Raw genomic sequence first — 16,006 nt, forward strand, 5'->3', positions numbered from 1 at the left:
ATTTACACTAGTATATTAAACAATTTCCAAATCATCTTTCTGTGCATTAATGAAAGAAAGGCATGTTGTACACCAATAAACAGAAAAAGTCACTGCGATGTTGGACTCCAGAGACTCAAAGTCAAAAATATGTAATCACAGATGATGGATAAACCGAAGCGAATCGGTACACTATTTAACCTTTTTCCTGGCCTGTATGCTCAGATATTTTCCCCGTCACCACCTGCAGCAGCATGTGAAATGGACATGATTCATTGCTCACTAAATGTAACAACATCAGCTGTCGTATCTCGCCGGCAGGCATATGGCGGGCTATAGCGGCAGGCGGGACTTGGACAGAGATATGGTAGTGATGCATAAGGCTAAAACAGGTAGAATGATGGGAGGTGTGCATGAGGCTAGCACACGCAACAGAAGAGGAATTAAAGCAGACAAATCGCTTTGGTCATTTGTGACTTTGTTTCTTTTTGGGTTCAGATGACTTTAAAACTACAATTCCCAGGAGCCTCTGCAGTAGTTGCTGTACGTGAGATGGCTCAATGTTTTAAGTTGCTGGATGTTCCATCAGTTTTATTAAAAGCCTCCTAGCAGCACAGTTCAAGTACACGGAGAGAGTAATAGTCATTAGACAGGCTCAGTTCTATGTCTTTAGCACTGATGGGATTTACATGTCTATTTTAGTGTGGAAGGGTTCCAGCTATTAGTTAGTGAGCCAACGATAAATAAAGACTTTTACTTTTAAGCCCTGCTAAAGCCTAGATGAACTCTCACTGCTGAACAGCTCTGTTAGAATGACAGAGGGTTTTTTGTCACATTTTTTCTTTGTTTTCCTAATTTAATGTCCAGAAGAGAGGATAACACAAAGGCTTTGGCTAAAGGTGCAGCAGAGCGTGATGCTAATGCTCCTGAAGATCAGACAGGGACTGTAACAGCTGAATGCTAAAGCTATAGTGAACAGCAGTACACACATCTATGCTTTTTCCCCCAGATATTTATGGTTATGTTCCACAAGGCAAAGTTTCGGGATCCTAACTTTAGTGTAACCCGTGGACGCGATTGGGTTTGTCTTGCATTCATCTTTCGGCAGCACCTCTCCAAGGCTTATAAATGCATTTCTATTAAATTGGGCTGAGCAGACAGGCTTCATTGCCAAAGAGCATTTGATTAGATTTCAGGGGGTGTTCTGGATCTCGGATTTCCGCCATCAGATGATAATCCTTTTTTTAGCCATAACAAAGATAAAGACTTGACTCTAAATCCTTAGGGTGTGTTTGCAGTTCGAGGTTGTGTGAGAGCAGAGCGGAGTGTTTCCACGTGTGTTTTGGCGTGCCCATCCCCCAATCACGCACACGGATTTCCAATCTGACATTAAACCACAGTTTCTCTTACAGTTCACCTTTTATTAGTTTGTAATTTGGGGATTTGTGGTCTTTTATTAAACGCCTCAAGATGCTGATTTTTTTTTGTCCTTGTTTGAGAAAAAGCAGTGAACAAATTAATTTAAAAAAAAGGGGGAGAAAAAAAACATAGTAAATTTCCTCCTATCTTGCTTATTGATTTGTCTTCCCAGAGCTGCCACAGTGTGGTGCCCGCTTTGAGACAGCGTGGCTCGTTCCCAGCAAGTGGTTTCCATAGCGACGGGTAGCCACGTAGTCATGGCGGCCGTTCAGGCCAGGGCGGTGGCTGTAGGGAGGCGAGGGGTGGAGTGGGGTGGGGTGTGTAGATGGCAGACTATTAATAGAGCTTATGGGGAGCCAGCTGCAGAAAGCCTCAGCCTCATGGCACCTCGTCACACATCCAGTCACACAAGTTTTGGTCTGTGTTTTTGAGAGTGTAGAAGTGTGCATTGCCCTGTATGTGTTTGTGTGTGGACAGCCTGTGTACCGTGTGTGAGTAGCACAGAGCCCATTACTGGAAGACACTGCAGTATGCTTGTTTCTGTCTCTTGGATTTACGTCAACATCTTTGTGACATCACTGTTGCTGCCGTTGATCAGCAAATATGGTCAAACTTACTGAAGAAGACCAAGCATAACTTTTTGTAGGCGTTGCAAACATTACCCAAATAACTTCAATAAGTGTATTCATTTGTTTTTGTAAAAGTCTATTACTGTATTTAAAAAAAATGCTATTTTGCAGTTTAAATAATTTTCAAATTGTCCTAACAAGCCAAAGTGATAACATGTCAGATTAGTGTCACGATGATTAGTCTAGGGCCACTGCAGATTCCACAAAATTAAATTAAAATCTGTAATGTACGCTTTATTTCTGCAATTACCATGTTCGAGTGTGCATGCCTGTGGGAATGAAATGGCTGAAATGTATCACAGAAATAAAGTGATTGTGAAATGGTATGTCTGCTAACTTTAAATATGGTTAAAGCAGCGTAAATATTGTTTTTCCTGATACTTGAGTGCCACTTTTGGGTCATCAGTTGGATTGAACAAAGTCTAAATGAACAGAATCAACTTCCTGGGATTTCCTTGCCTCGATGACTGAGCATGACCAACTCACAGAAAGTTCCTTGGGTTTGAATCCTGCCTAGGACCTTTAAGTTTGCATGTTCTCCCTGGGTCTGCATGAGTGCTCACTGGCCATTAGGGCTTCGTCCCAGAGTCCAAAAACACAGGGTTAGGTTAATTGGTGATTCTAAATTGCCCATAGTTATAAATGTGAGTGTAAATAGGCTGTCTCTGACTTTTAGCACTGAGGCAAACTAGTGACTTGTGCAGGATGTACCATGGCCCTCACCTTTAACATGTGGAATATGCTTCAGTCCCCCCTCAACCATGAATTGGAATGCAGAAGAAAATGGATGGATAAAATGTGTTATACATTTTGCTATATAAACTTGTAAGTCAACATTTGGAAATTCTACTTCAGCCAATAGTTCCTACCCCTAATCGTCTCCTTTCCCTCTGTCCTCTACTGTATAGGTATTGCCTCTATGACGGTGCCCGTGTACATCGCTGAGGCCTCTCCACCCCACCTAAGGGGTCAGCTAGTCACCGTTAACACCCTCTTCATCACGGGGGGGCAGTTCACAGCCAGCCTCATCGACGGAGCCTTCAGCTATCTGCGCCATGACGGTTGGAGGTCAGACACACACTCATAAACTTTTCACATACACCTTTCACCCCCAGTGGTTATCGAATCATCGTTTGAAACACTCGACATTCACAAGTTGTCAGCCCATAATAACGTTCATTCCTGAAACTCAGTCCAAGGTCAGTTTTCCCACTTTTCCCCTACTTTTCCAACCATTCTAGTGGCCATTTAAAAAAATACAGGGTTAAGGAATTCACTCTTCAAACCCCAAAGCTACATCCAAGCTCCATCTTTCAGTGCATGCAAAATGTGTGATAGCACCTTCCACACCGCAATTTGTATCTCAACAGAAAAAAGAATACAGAAGCAGAACTTTTACACTTCTCACAGGATGTAAACAGCACCGCCTTCTTTAATGATAGTCATATAATCAGATGTGATAACATCGTCTCTTTTTTGGCTTCTTAGCGTATGAAATGCCAGAAAATCTTGTCATTCCGGCTAAACCCTCATTCAAAATGTCAACACAAGCACGGGTCAGTCTTTAGCATTTACTGTGAGCAGCTGTGCTGTATATTGGAGCGATACTCTTGTTTTCTCTTTCTTCTGTTCGCGTCCTTTCCTCGTGTCACGCTGAATGCAGCTTCGCGGTCTTCGGAGTCTTTGAGCGGCGAGCTGCGAGATACTGTTGATAAGAATTGGCCGTTTTGAAAGGATTTGCCTCGGCTGCAGTTCTGATAGACACGAAGGAGATTGTTCGGCGAGCCTTAGATTGGTGTGATTCATAATGATAATGGAAAACCTATTGAGTTAAGATTACAGATGTTCTCAGATTGACGTCGTTGCCTTCGCAGAAGAAGAAGAACCTTGTACTTCTGGCTGTTTACTGCAGTCTCTAGCAATTTATCATTATTACAGCCTCCTTTTACCCTGTGTACTTTTCTTATATCCTCCTATTCTTTGCCTTACTGGCACATAACATGTTATGCTTGCAGAGCAATCCTGCAGTTTTTTTACCCTTCAGTGCAGCATAGTGTGGCTTTGTTAGGGTAAACTAATTATGCAGTGATATTAGATAGTGACGCTTTATTGTTTTGATTTTCTTTCTCAAGCAAGGCTTCTAGCAAGTGGAACTTTATCTCTAATGTGCAGCGATTAATCTAAATGCTTAATCTACATGTTAAGGTTATTTTAAGCAGAGGAATCTGAAAAAAGCCTTGACATTTTCCCCAGTGTTTAATTTTAATGAAGTAAACCACGTGTTGCTTGCTGAACTTGTCAGCATAAAGTGAATGCAGGGGAGCGTTGCTGAAACCTGATTGTTCTTGCATATGCAGTTGAATTTTGCACAATAAACCTTTTCAACCTTTTCAAACCCTTCATTAGTCAAAAGCTAACAAACAAACAAAAATAAAAACAGCATTTCTGTGATCATAATTAGTCTCACTCCATGTGTTCCTTCTCTCCTCTCCCAGGTACATGTTGGGTCTGTCTGTGCTCCCCGCTGTGCTCCAGTTCATGGGATTCCTCTTCCTGCCAGAGAGCCCTCGCTGGTTAATTCAGCGTGGGCTGACCCAGAAGGCCCGCCGCGTGCTCAGTCAGATCCGAGGCAACCAGAACATAGACGAGGAGTATGACAGCATCAAAAACAGCATCGAGGAAGAGGAGAAGGACAGCGGAGGAGGTGAGGGGAGGAGTGTTTTTTCCTTATCCCTGTGTTTCTGCAAAAAAAATCAGCCCACATGAGCAGCATAATGTTTTTGTCCTCCTTTTGTTGATTAACAAATCAACAAAGTAACATGTTCGGATTGTAACAATGCTCCAGATCCAGTGTTGGTTTGTACCAGGGGAGGAGAAGAGAAAAAAATCATGGAAAAAGTGTATTTTTACCGCAGGTGTGATTGGATCACCAAAAATAAGCCACAGTTAAACGTTAGCTTGCTTTAACTCGCATAAGCAACATGTGGTTAATTGCTGCGGTTAAAACTGCACACACGCAGTTTCCATAAACACAAAATCTGCCCTTTCATAAAATGATTAAGCACATGCTGTTGTGCATTTCACCACAAAGCCTGGCTCACATATGAACAGTTTCAGTGTAGTCGCTGATTTCCGTGAAATGTACACTCCTTTCAAAGTGCACCTCACAGCTATATTAACACCTCACATCTGACAGAGTCACAGCCCAGAGCCTTGAAGGCAGAGTCTTCCTTTCCAATCATTCTAATGTGATCTCAGTGAGCCTGACGTGACTGTTTATGCTCTCCTCCTGCTGCGTGATGAAGTCCTTTTCTGCTTAAAGAACAATAGTTGCCCCGTTGCGTGCCCTTGACTCCTACGGCGCTGGTGGTGACCTGCCAGTCAAACAGCGCGAGCTGTAACGTGGCATTATACGTCTGATGATTCTGTTGACACAATTTGAGTTTCTGAAGGGGGAGTTCTTATCTTTTGTCTGTCCTTGCGTAATGGGGTTTGGTGTTCAAGATCATTTTCATCACTTCCTTTATGAAATTAAATGAATGCTCCGTTTTTGACAGTATTTGGAGCGGCTTTGTGCTAAATAAAAAGAACTGGGCGTAGGTTGAGTCTCTTTTGTTTCAACAGTGCTCTGAAAATGTCACAGATTACTTTTTTTTTTAATTTCGACATCCTGTGCTTTACACTGAGATTATTCAACAGTGCAAATAGAGATCTCAGGTAGAAAGGGAGCTGAAGGGAGACAAGGAAAAGGCAGCGAAAATTCTTCCTTCTTCATGGTCAATTATTGTGTGAGCTGACCTTTGCTCGACCACATCATAAAAGGCTCTGCCGGCGTGAGCTGACAATATTGGACTAGGTTGGCAGAATGGGGCCGACTGAGCTTCATTAGCTAATATTTTGGCAATCAATACATTTGCTGTGTTCAATGCCTGTGTGTAATGGACACTCACTGCCTGAGCCTGCAAATCTTTACCCAAAATCTCTTTTTAAATCTTGCTCAAACCGGGCTATAGGTACACAGTCTCTTAATGCATGCATGCACACGCACAAATACAACAGTGTTTATTCACTTTTATCTCACTATTTATCTGCACTCTGCTCTTTCTTTCGTTTTTTGGTGTGTGTGTGTGTGTGTGTGTGTGTGTGTGTGTGTGTGTGTGTGTGTGTACGGGTTCGTACTATCCTGGTGGGGACCAAAATCTGACTTTTACTATCCTGGTGGGGACTTTCTGCACCGTGGGGACCAAAATCCAGGTCCCCTCGGGGTTGAAAGCAATTTTCACACTCAAAATGCGGTTTTACTGTCAGGGTTACAATTAGGTTATGGTTAGGTTTAGGGTAAGGGTTAGGGTTAGGCATTTATTTTTAATGGTTAGGGTTAGGGTAAGGGGCTAGGGAAAGCATTATGTCAATGGGATGTCCCCACGAGGATAGCAAACCAGACGTGTGTGTGTGTGTGTGTGTGTGTGTGTGTGTGTGTGTGTGTGTGTGTGTGTGTGTGTGTGTGTGTGTGTGTGTGTGTGTGTGTGTGTGTGTGTCTGCGTGAGAGAGACACAAATGCACCGAAAAAACTGAAAAACTCTTGTTGTTTCCCCACAGCAAGAGTAGTCAGTTTCAGTGGCATGCACAAAAGAAGAGACTGTTAGTGATGTGGTAAGCCCAGACCATCAAGTGTGCATGAAATTTGATTTGTAGGAACTGCAAAAAAAATGCTGGCCATACAAAATCTCAGTTTAGACAGATCTCTACTTTGAATCCAGGGACTGAATCAGCTTCCATTGGGAAGAAAGAATACCACTGCTATTACTTGGCAATAAGCTCTACAGTTGATTTTAATGGCCAGATGTAGGACAACAAAGATAGTTGCCGTTGGTTTTATGCCAAGCTTTAGAGCTTTTAAAAAAAATAAAGACAGCAGCCAGAAGCAGAGCACGGGGTGAGGAGGTGGTTTTAAGGGCTTTTTGTAAAAGTCTTTGAGATGCAGATGGCACAGAGAGAGAGCCAAGGGTCGACTGAAGGCAGCTTCCCCAGACAGACTGCTACCAAAGCAGGTTGGCAGTGCGGTAAAGGAGCAAAGAATGACAGTGGCAAATTTGTGTGACTGGTGAATAAGACTGGGAATGCACTGGGTGTTTGTGTCTCTGTGCACAGTTTTATTGTGTCTTTTTGCACAGCTTCAAGTCTTTTGTTTTCAAAATTCACCAGGTGCTCCTCTGTCTGACTTCCTGCCCTCCTCATCTGCTCCATGCAGTATGAGGCAAATTTTGTTCAAAAGTAGAATGGACATGTACTTTTTGCAAAACAACTTCTCCTCCTGGGACTTTTCTGAAATGTGCTGCAGGGCATCTGGTGGAATCACAAGCACTGACTTGAGTTACTACGGCCGAAACCACTACCCTTGGTTGGATTTAGGGAGGAGATGAAGCCGGCAGGCTAGCTGTTAAAGGGCACTGTTACTAAGTGTAGATTAGGAAATGATTAGCAAGTATTTCATAACATAAAGCTACACTATGGACAAAAGCACTAGGCCACCTACACATTACACCTACATGACCGGCTCAGCTAGTTTTATTGTCACACACAGTAAAGAAACATGTTTTCCTGAACAATGCGATTCTTGCTTCTGAAAAATATATAAAAATGATAAGAAAAATAAACCATAATTTAAAAACTATAGAAAACAGTTCTAAAGAAACATACACACAATACAAATAAAATAAAAGAATCTGAGCTGCAATAAGCTACGATTACTGTGCACTTCAGAATGCTACATCAGCTGTATGTGCAGTAGACGGAACTCTGCGATAGTAGATACTCTGCAGAGAGGCCAGTGGAGTCCTAATGATCTCTTTATCAGTCTTCACCACTCTCTGCAGGCATTTGCAGTCCAAAGCATTGGCGTTGCCATGCCACACTGTGATGTAGCTGGTCAAGAAGCTCTCAGCTATGCAGCTGTAGAAGCTGAAGAATGCCGAACTTCCAAAGCTCCTGAGAAAATACAGTCACTGTTGAGCCCTCTTAACCAGCTGTGTGCTGTTAAATGTCCAGGTGAAGTCCTCACTGATGTAGACGCCCATGTATTTAAAGCTGCTCACCCTCTCCACTTAAAGCTCCCGGATGAAAACTGGCCAGTAGGGTCTCCTCTTCTTCCTCATGTCTGCTATCATGTCCTCTATCATCTCCACACTATGAGACCTCTTGATTAAGTCAGGGTTGCGTCAGCAGGAGTTCAGAATTTGTGTTGTCATATGAAACATCAACATAAGTTCAACTTAACTACAAAAAAACGACCAGAACTTTGAATCTCTAATTCTGTAACATCGGGTAAATTGGCATTAAACTAACATAGACGTGGCGACCGTGGTTCAGGGGGTTGAGAAGCTCATCTTGTAACCGGAAGGTTGCTGGTTCGATCCCCAGCTCTGTCTGTCTTAGTCGTTGTGTCCTTCGGCAAGACACTTCAGCTACCGCCTACTGGTAATGGCCGATGGCGCAATATGGCAGCGTTGCTTCTGTCAGTCTGCCCCAGGGCAGACTTAATTTTGACATCCTGTGCTTTACACTGAGATCATTCTCAGTTTCTACCTGAGAGATCTCAGGTAGAAAGGGAGCTGAAGGGAGACAAGGAAAAGGCAGAGAAAATGCTTCCTTCTTCACGGTCAATTATTGTGTGAACTGACCTTTGCTCGACCACATCACAAAAGGCTCTGCCGGCGTGAGCCAACAATATTGGACTAGGTTGGCAGAATGGGGCCGACTGAGCTGTAGTCGGTCAGCTGTGGCTACAACTGTAGCTTGCCTCCACCAGTGTGTGAATGTGAGAGTGAATGAATAGTGGAATTGTTAAGCGCTTTGAGGGTAAATGCAATCCATTATTATTATTAGTCTTTTATGTATTTATTGTCCAAATCTCAAATCTAATGTATTTGAAAATAACCTACGAATATATTGGGCATGCAGTGTATGGCACAAGTTAATTTTATCTGGGTGTTTTGATAGCATGGAGTTTTACTATAACATCTTACCTTTAAAAAGAACATCTCATCCCTGTGCTGTTATATCTCTATGGCACGGCTAGTGTATGTTGCTCACTTCCATAATTATTGCAAGGCTGATCCGCCATTGCTGTAAAAAAAACAAGGTCCACTGGTGTGAATGGAGATGCCACAACTCTTTCATTCAGTGTCTCTGCACACCATGTACTCCATAGTTTGTAAGGCAGTGTACTGTAACTTTCTGCCACTTGGTGATGGAGTTGCTGTGGCTGCTTCCACTTTGCATTAATACCAATTACAGTTCATCATGGAATATTGGAGTGAAGAAATTTCACAAGCTGACTTCTTGCAATGGTGGAATTCTGTTCAGTGACCTCTTAGAACAACCCATTCTGTTTGCAAAGCCAGACTGCATGACTTGCTGCTTGATTTTATACAGGGTATGAACACTCAGGAGGATATTAGAGTGGACACACCTGGACACACAGCTGAAGAAAGTCTAACTAAAGAGACAGGGAAACAAAAGTGAACATAGTGCACACATGACGAGGGATTAAAAAAACAGGAAGTAACATTGAGACCAGGACTAAGACATATGAACTTGACAGAACTACATTGGGATAAGACTGGGGAAACAGAAAGGTAAGCAAACATGGAAACAAGACTGACTTCCACAGGAGATGCTGAGCACAAGACACAAAGGCGAGACTAGGTCAAGGACAGAGGAACTAACATAATCAAACAAGCAAATCAAAGCTATCAAACAATGAATGATAAATATTGATAACAAAACCCAGAACCACTTGGAAATACTACACTCAAGATAAAATAATCCTGAGAACGGAGAAAACTGAGAAAAATATGCTCACAAAAAGGGAAGGGATTGGATGGAAGAAATAAAGAATACAAAGAGAATCAGAGTGAAGACATTGCAAGCAATGTATGTATTCACTTCATTTAAAATGAACCGTTCTTGCAAAGCAAAATCATGTGTGCAAAGATAAGAGCTGGAACCATATGAGGTATAAAAGAAACCGATTTGAAAACTCACATGAAGACACAAAAGCCCCTGAATGTCACAACAGATTGTGACACGTTTGATTATTTAGAAACCACCACTTTATTTACAAAAAAACAGTTAAGATGTTATGGTCTGTATTTTTGTGGGTAAAGTCTTTCAGGTATGTGCTGCCCAAAAAACACTTTTTTCTTAATGAAAACAGTGTCTTAAAACAACAGCTGAAACACTTCCACGTCCATCTAACTACTTACAGCTTGGAGATCATAAAATCACAAATATTTGCAGTATTGGTGATTTTTTTTTTTAGCTGTGTTTTGATATACTGAGCCCAGAGAGCAGTGAAGGAAAGCAAAGAGCACCCGTGAAAAGCTGAGAGAGCTGCAGAAGAAGAACGAGAGTATCAGGGAGGGGGAAAAAGAGCTGGGGCTAAAGGAGAACAGAGGAAATTGGTTTCATCCTCCAGCTAATCAACCTTGACAGGAGAGTACACCATGTCTCTGGAAGGAGTGGCATCCATAGATCCCCTGGGTCCACATTGCCAGCAGTGAGGAAGAGCCTTTAATCTCGCGCTCTCGCACAAATAATCACACACTGATGTACAAAAGCAGACACTCACACAGGCAGTGCCGTGTCTCTTCTTGTGGGACTCAGTGTGTGTCCAGCGGTTTCGTTTTCATTTCAGTGTCTCTCCTCCCCATCGCTATAACTCAGCTGTGCAGCCATCGCCAGTCGCACAGCATGTAGGCACCCCACACTCCGGCTGCTTGTTATCTTGTAGCCAGCAGTTAACATTTGGGCTCAATGTGAAATATGTGTCATAGAGCCAACACCCAGACTTTTAGGAATGTTGTTGTTACCGGTTTTGGCTTCTCCCCATTTCCAATCAGTGTGGTGGAAAAGAGAACAATGGTTTGGGTTTTTCGCTGCTACTGTGCACACAGTCCCCTCTTAATTTAGTTGTTAGGATGATAAAGATGGGTCTAGAGGGATTGAACTGGCAGAATGCCCATTGCACATAAAGTGAAACTGTTATAAAGAAATTCCAGATAATACAGTTGCTTTCTACAGAACTCACTCAGCACGTAGTCCTCCAACACACACACTGAATCTCCCCACTCAGCATCAGCTTCTCCCTGAAAGTGCATGAACTAACCCAAAATAAAACTGACAACTGCAACATTTGCAGTAAGCTTGAGCTTATCTGGACTAGAAGATAAGCCTCCGTAGATGGCTTCTGACAAGTCAATCAATTTTACCATTAAATCGATTTTTTTTTTTTTAAATAAAGAAAATGAATGCCAGCAAAAGCAAATCTTAACAATTATACTGAGAGAAGCAATAAAATAGACACTGGCATGGCTATAAGTTAAATAGGGGGCATATATCATGGATGCCATTATTTGAGGTGAGCAAAATAGTCTGCTGTAAACAATCTTTAGAAGTAAAATATAACTAGGAATATGACACTTATAAGTGTAGTCCAGTTTTCACGTGCATATCTAATTCTGGGTCATAATGGGTCTGGAGCCTATCACAGGTTACACCATTTGTACCTATTGCCAATGTAGATTAACAAATTGACCAAGGAGAGTATACGTGACTTTGAGCTCTTTATAAGAGAATCTATGTTGGCTTGAAGGTTAAAAGAAAGCTCAAAATCCACAAATAAGACCAAGCTGTTGTTTTTGAATCAACTTGAGATGTTAAAAGTTTTTGACTTTCTAGCCAGAAAATTAAATTAGTTTTTTTAATGGAGTGTTTACTGAACTTTCTGACATTTTTTAAAAATGAATTAAATATTAATTTGCATATATGAGTTTTAAATTGTATCATATTTACTACATCCGGTATGTTTGTGGGGAAACAGAAAGCAGGTAGCTGTGGATCTGATGATCTTTGTTTTTAAATCCAGTTATTCAATTAAATGTCACGAGGTAACAAGATTTTCTTATTGTTAAGAAACCTGCAGGAAGTAAAGAATGTCAAAATATGCTATTCCGGGGTGATTAAGCACCATATGCACTTAGTTATTAGTCTTGTTTCAAAGTAGCTGTTTTAAGCTTCACGTTCAGGATGCGATCATTTACTTTAATCTTTAGATTGAATGTCTCACAGTCCATCTAATACTTTTCACTGGTTTTGATGCTGAATATTTCCAGTGGCTCATTTCTTATGCTGAATTTCTAGGAAATGGTCCCAGGCAATAAATTATTTTAAAACAATGCAGTGTTCTTTGGGTCATACTTCTCATAATTATGCTATTGTATTTGTTTTATTATTATTATTTATCATTTTTTTCCGTAAATAGATAGCGAAGCAGTGAAGATAGACAGGAAAGCAGGGAGAGAGAGAAGGGAAGACACGCACTGAAGGACCCGAGGGCTGGACTCAAACCTGGGCGGCTGCACTCGGGCCATGTGGCATATGGCCGCTTGTTCACCCAATGAACCGAACTGGCACCCCCATATGGGAAGATTTTAATGTCTGCTCAACTTTTATTGTGAATTGTTAAATACAATCAGAGTCTCATATAACCTGTCAATCAAATGTGCCAGACTCACGTAGTTTTACTTCTAGTCCTAGTTGGTGGCACATGTACATGATTTTTGTCAGCCAAGGCTGTAAAAATCTTTTTGCGTGACATTATCATAAGCAGGCAAAAGGCCGGATGCAACACGACACATTCTTTGACCTTTATTAACCTACTTTTACTTCTCTGATGAACTAAAAACAAATATTGCTCTTTTTTTCCACTTCAAATTCATTGTAGGTTTTCTTTTTCGTGATTTTATAGCACATGTGCAGAAAGTCTTTCTTTTCCTGATGATTTGTAGCACTAATTGGTAAAAGCAGCTGTTATTTTGTTTTAAGGTTACTCACTAATCTAAGCTGAAGCACATTTTAATTCATGACCACCATCTGCACATCATTTCTTAGCTGCATCGCTAGTACCATTTGCAATTTAAATGCAGGGTCGACATATGACCTGTATACCATCTGTTGCTTAGCAACAAGACAGATGAAAAGAACAGAGAGATTGGTTGAGACAAATGGATAGCTAACAAAATATGTTATTTTACAAAATAACAAATTAAAAATAATATAAAGAAAACATCTGGCTACTCAGTCTAGACTTAGGTGACTGAATGATGGGTTGGGTTGAAATTAGAGCCAGGACAGTCCAAGTTCAGTCATCTTGCCTGCCGATCACATCCCCTTTCAAAAGTCTGTGAGCCAGGACAAAGAAACTTGCTTGTTAATTTTGGACCCAGATCAAATCTATTTTCTAATTTTGTCCAATTTTCGTATTAATTCAAGTGCAAAAGTACACATTTATATGTACTGTATGTGTGGCCAGTCTATCCATAAAAACATGATTCAGTATTTTACAGGAGAGAGATGGAATGACTACCTGGTGAGACCAGCCATCTCATCTCAGCAGCTAACAGCCAGGTCTCTACAATAACCAACACATGATCCATAGAAAACAGAAAGTCCATGATTGATTAAAAGAATTATTTGGCAGTAGACATCAGTGCAAGTTGTTTGCAACGCACACACCAGAAAAACATATGGTAATTCAGAGTGTTTCATACCAGAGAATCAGTACCTTTTTTTAATCCTTAAGCCAAATGAGAGCAAAAGGCCATTTTGGTGGCAAGTCAGAGAAAAACATAAAAACAAGAAGTGTTCAATTCACAGACTAAAATAAACAAACCATAAACTAAAAGGTGGTTTGAGCTCAAAAACAAATGTATGCTGGTAATAATCTTAATTTAACATATGATCTGGTTTTCATAGGAATATTCACAATAGATTAGGTCATTAAGTAAAGAATAGTGCTATCAAAGCCTTTTTATAAAATGGCAAGCATGGAACAGCATCACTGGTTACAACAAAATTGGTAACCCCCTTTGTCGAGCTACACAAAGGTGTAACTTACCTTTAATAGTACTGCAATGTGGCAAAGCAGCTAGTACATCTAAAAAGAAGGAGCAAAGTAGCAGAGTTGGTGTTTTGGTTTTTTTTTAGCCAGTCTGGTTTATAGCCTTAAGTTGGAGGCTATGAGTATCAATGGTCATCACTCTCCCCTGGATGTTAGCAACACAAAAGGGAAGATGTTACTAATGCAGGCTAGTTTACAGCTAAGAGATTGATAGCTTATATTCACTGATTTTAAACACTTACAAAATGCAAGGATAAATATTCCACATAGTCTGTAGACCCTTTAGTTTCCGAGAGCCTGGCATGGGCGGAGGCTCAAGGGCAAGCATCTGGTGGCCAAACCTTAGCCCGCGAAGCCTGGCTGGGCTCAGCCCAGAAAAGCTACATGGGTCTGTCTCACCACTAGAGTGAGGAACTAGAGTCCCTGGCTTCCAAAACTGTCTTGTGGCACATGGAATGTCACCTCTCTGGTGGGGTAGGAGCCGGAGTTAATGTGTGAGGTTGGGAGACACCAACTAGATATATATGGGCTCACCTCAATATGTACCTATACCAATACCTTGGGCTCTAGAACTAGTTTCCTGGGGACGGATTGGACCCTGTTCCACTTTGAAGTCGGCCTAGGTGAGAGGCAGAGGCAATAGCAGGTGTACTTGCATCCCTCGAAATTGCTGTCTGTACTTTGGGGTTTTCCGAATGAAAACCCCAAAGTACATTTAAGCATAAGGGTGTTCGTAAGTGCATGTGTCACCAGGACACCCTAGGTCGCAGGTCAATGATCAATTTTGTAATTGTATCATCAGATCTGCGGCTGTATGTCTTGGACACTTGGGTAAAGACAGGTGATGAGCTGTTAACTGATCACCACCAGTTGGGTAGTGGGTTGGATCAGGTGGCAGGGGGGCTTCTATGCTCAGATTGCTGCACCAAACCAAGCAATAAAAGATGGATGGATGGATGGATGGACATATTGTTGCTGCTATCTTGACTCTTTTATTCTTTTTCAGAATAGTGTAAAATAATAGTGGCTTGAAATAGTTTATTTTGAAATGTGATTCTGTGGCAGAAGAAGTTCAATGTAAGAGTTTTTTTCATGCAGTGTAATGGGATTTGTGCTAAACACTACTCATTAAAGGTTGTAAAGCAACATAAAGGCCAGAATGCAGGTTAAAAGAATAGCAAGCATTCAATCAATGTGTCTTTTTTGCCCTTTAGAATAGTTTGAAGTCATCTGTTACTTTGTAACCAAGGAATTTAACCAGAGCAACCAGGTTTACTCCTCAGACCCGATAATTAACCTTCTTCTATGGTGACCGGCCCTTTGTCTTTCTAATTTATGGCCAGTGGCTCAATTCATGTCTCCTGCAAGGACAATGTAGATGTTTACCTGTAGTCCGTGTGTGTGTGTGTGTGTGTGTGTGTGTGCCTGTGTATGCATGTATCTATGTGTTGGCAACTGGTAAAAAGAAAAGCTCACTGGTTGCCATAGAAACACTTCTCACTTCCCTTTTTCCTCTCACCCCAGACATAACAGTGATTATCTGTGTGTAACCTCTCCCTTTCTTCGCCTTTCACACAAATTTACACACTTAAAAGATGATAAAGTGTCAAAGGTGTAAAAGGCCCTGTGGTCAAAAGCTGCAAAGTGTTTATGGGATTATGATAAACAACAGTAGACAAAGACTAGCGTCACCTCGTACCTAGATGGAGTTACTACGATTATTGTTATTATTGTTGAAAAGAGTGCTCAGTCACAGCTTCCTAATGTAAATGCCACTCAAAGAGTTTGGGGATAGAACCTTTTAGAGAAATTGAAAAGTTTATTTAATTTTTGACATGCAAAATATTGTTTTTGTCTTTGACTGATTTTTGTATTTTTGGTGCATCAAGCTGATGTGGAAGGGGGGACATATAAAGCATCTATTTTGATCGTTTGAAACACATTCAGAGATGTGGTGATTATGTGTTGTCAGCTCCAAGTCAATGAGGTCTGATTACTGTCTTTTCAGCCTAAGAGG

At 41.2% G+C, this 16,006-nt stretch overlaps 1 protein-coding gene across 1 annotated transcript in view; it reads left to right on the forward strand.

The window, feature by feature from the left end:
* Positions 1 to 16,006, forward strand: part of LOC134615950 (proton myo-inositol cotransporter-like) — a 96,745-nt gene that overhangs the window by 16,283 nt on the left and 64,456 nt on the right. The window contains exons 2-3 of the mRNA XM_063460636.1: positions 2,936 to 3,095; positions 4,523 to 4,731. Of these exons, the coding sequence (XP_063316706.1) occupies positions 2,936 to 3,095; positions 4,523 to 4,731 (369 nt within the window). The remainder of the gene's footprint in view (positions 1 to 2,935; positions 3,096 to 4,522; positions 4,732 to 16,006) is intronic.

Source organism: Pelmatolapia mariae, linkage group LG17, assembly GCF_036321145.2.
Source record: "Pelmatolapia mariae isolate MD_Pm_ZW linkage group LG17, Pm_UMD_F_2, whole genome shotgun sequence".
Classification (NCBI taxonomy): domain Eukaryota; kingdom Metazoa; phylum Chordata; class Actinopteri; order Cichliformes; family Cichlidae; genus Pelmatolapia; species Pelmatolapia mariae.